Consider the following 903-nt stretch of genomic DNA (forward strand, 5'->3'; position numbering starts at 1 on the left):
GAGATCTTAATCAACTTGGAGGAGGAGGTGGAGCAGGAGGAGGAGGTGGAGGCAGAGGAAGAAGAAAACCATCTGAGAAGACTTATAAATGAGCTAATACAGTGGCCTGTTCGAGACCTGGACAGAGGTTGTGATGTGACAACTAAGCTGATGGAGGTCTTCACACTCGTCTTTAAACACCTCATATCAAACAGTTTCTACCCAGTGCCGCACCCAGCCATCGGGGTGGGCAGTGCCTTCGAAGGTTGGAGTCCCCGGGAAGACGATGTTGTTTACCGCATGTTTATACCCCTAAGTTCCCCTCGGGGGTTTGACTTCCACCTGGAGCTGGACACTGCAGGACAGATGCCTGGGAGGAACTTCCGCATCCATGTGAAGCCAGTATGCATCTGCAACAGTGAGCAGGAGGACAACAACGTGCCGTGCCTGCTCCACCACTCCAAGGAGGAGCTGCAGAATCAGGGCCCCACCCTGCTAGACACCCTCTGCACTGGCTTCTACCTAGATGTGCAGAAAACTGCCCACTGGTTCTACCAACTGGTGAAAAAGACCTGGGTGGTTTTGCCTCAGTCAAAGAAGTGGCGTTTAGTGCTGATGCCCATCAGCCGCTCCTGCAAATTCAAGGTGACCAGAGCCACAGAAAGCTATGTGGTTGAGGTGCTGTTCGGGGTGCAACGGGGAGACTCAGACATCTTTGTGAGCTGCCAGAATATAGAGGCCCTCTTCACCCCAAGAACAGTGTGGCCTGAGACCTACGCCGTGGCAGAGGCAAAGTTCTTCAGGCACATCGCCGAGTGGGCCCCACATGACAGCATGCACTGCCAGTGCCTGCAGCTCTATGCTCGTCTTCTGGTGGGCAGTGGCTTTTCCACCTATACCTTGAAGACTATTGTGATGCACCTG

The 903-nt window shown here is 53.7% G+C and overlaps 1 protein-coding gene across 1 annotated transcript in view; it reads left to right on the forward strand.

Annotated features, from left to right (window-relative positions):
• The first annotated feature begins 150 nt into the window (after positions 1-150).
• LOC103810496 (inositol 1,4,5-trisphosphate receptor-interacting protein-like 1) overlaps positions 151-903 on the forward strand; it is a 1,104-nt gene continuing 351 nt past the window's right edge. The window contains exon 1 of the mRNA XM_009083393.1: positions 151-896. Within this exon, the coding sequence (XP_009081641.1) occupies positions 151-896 (746 nt within the window). The remainder of the gene's footprint in view (positions 897-903) is intronic.

This window comes from Acanthisitta chloris, unplaced genomic scaffold (genome assembly GCF_000695815.1).
Source record: "Acanthisitta chloris isolate BGI_N310 unplaced genomic scaffold, ASM69581v1 scaffold5271, whole genome shotgun sequence".
Lineage (NCBI taxonomy): Eukaryota > Metazoa > Chordata > Aves > Passeriformes > Acanthisittidae > Acanthisitta > Acanthisitta chloris.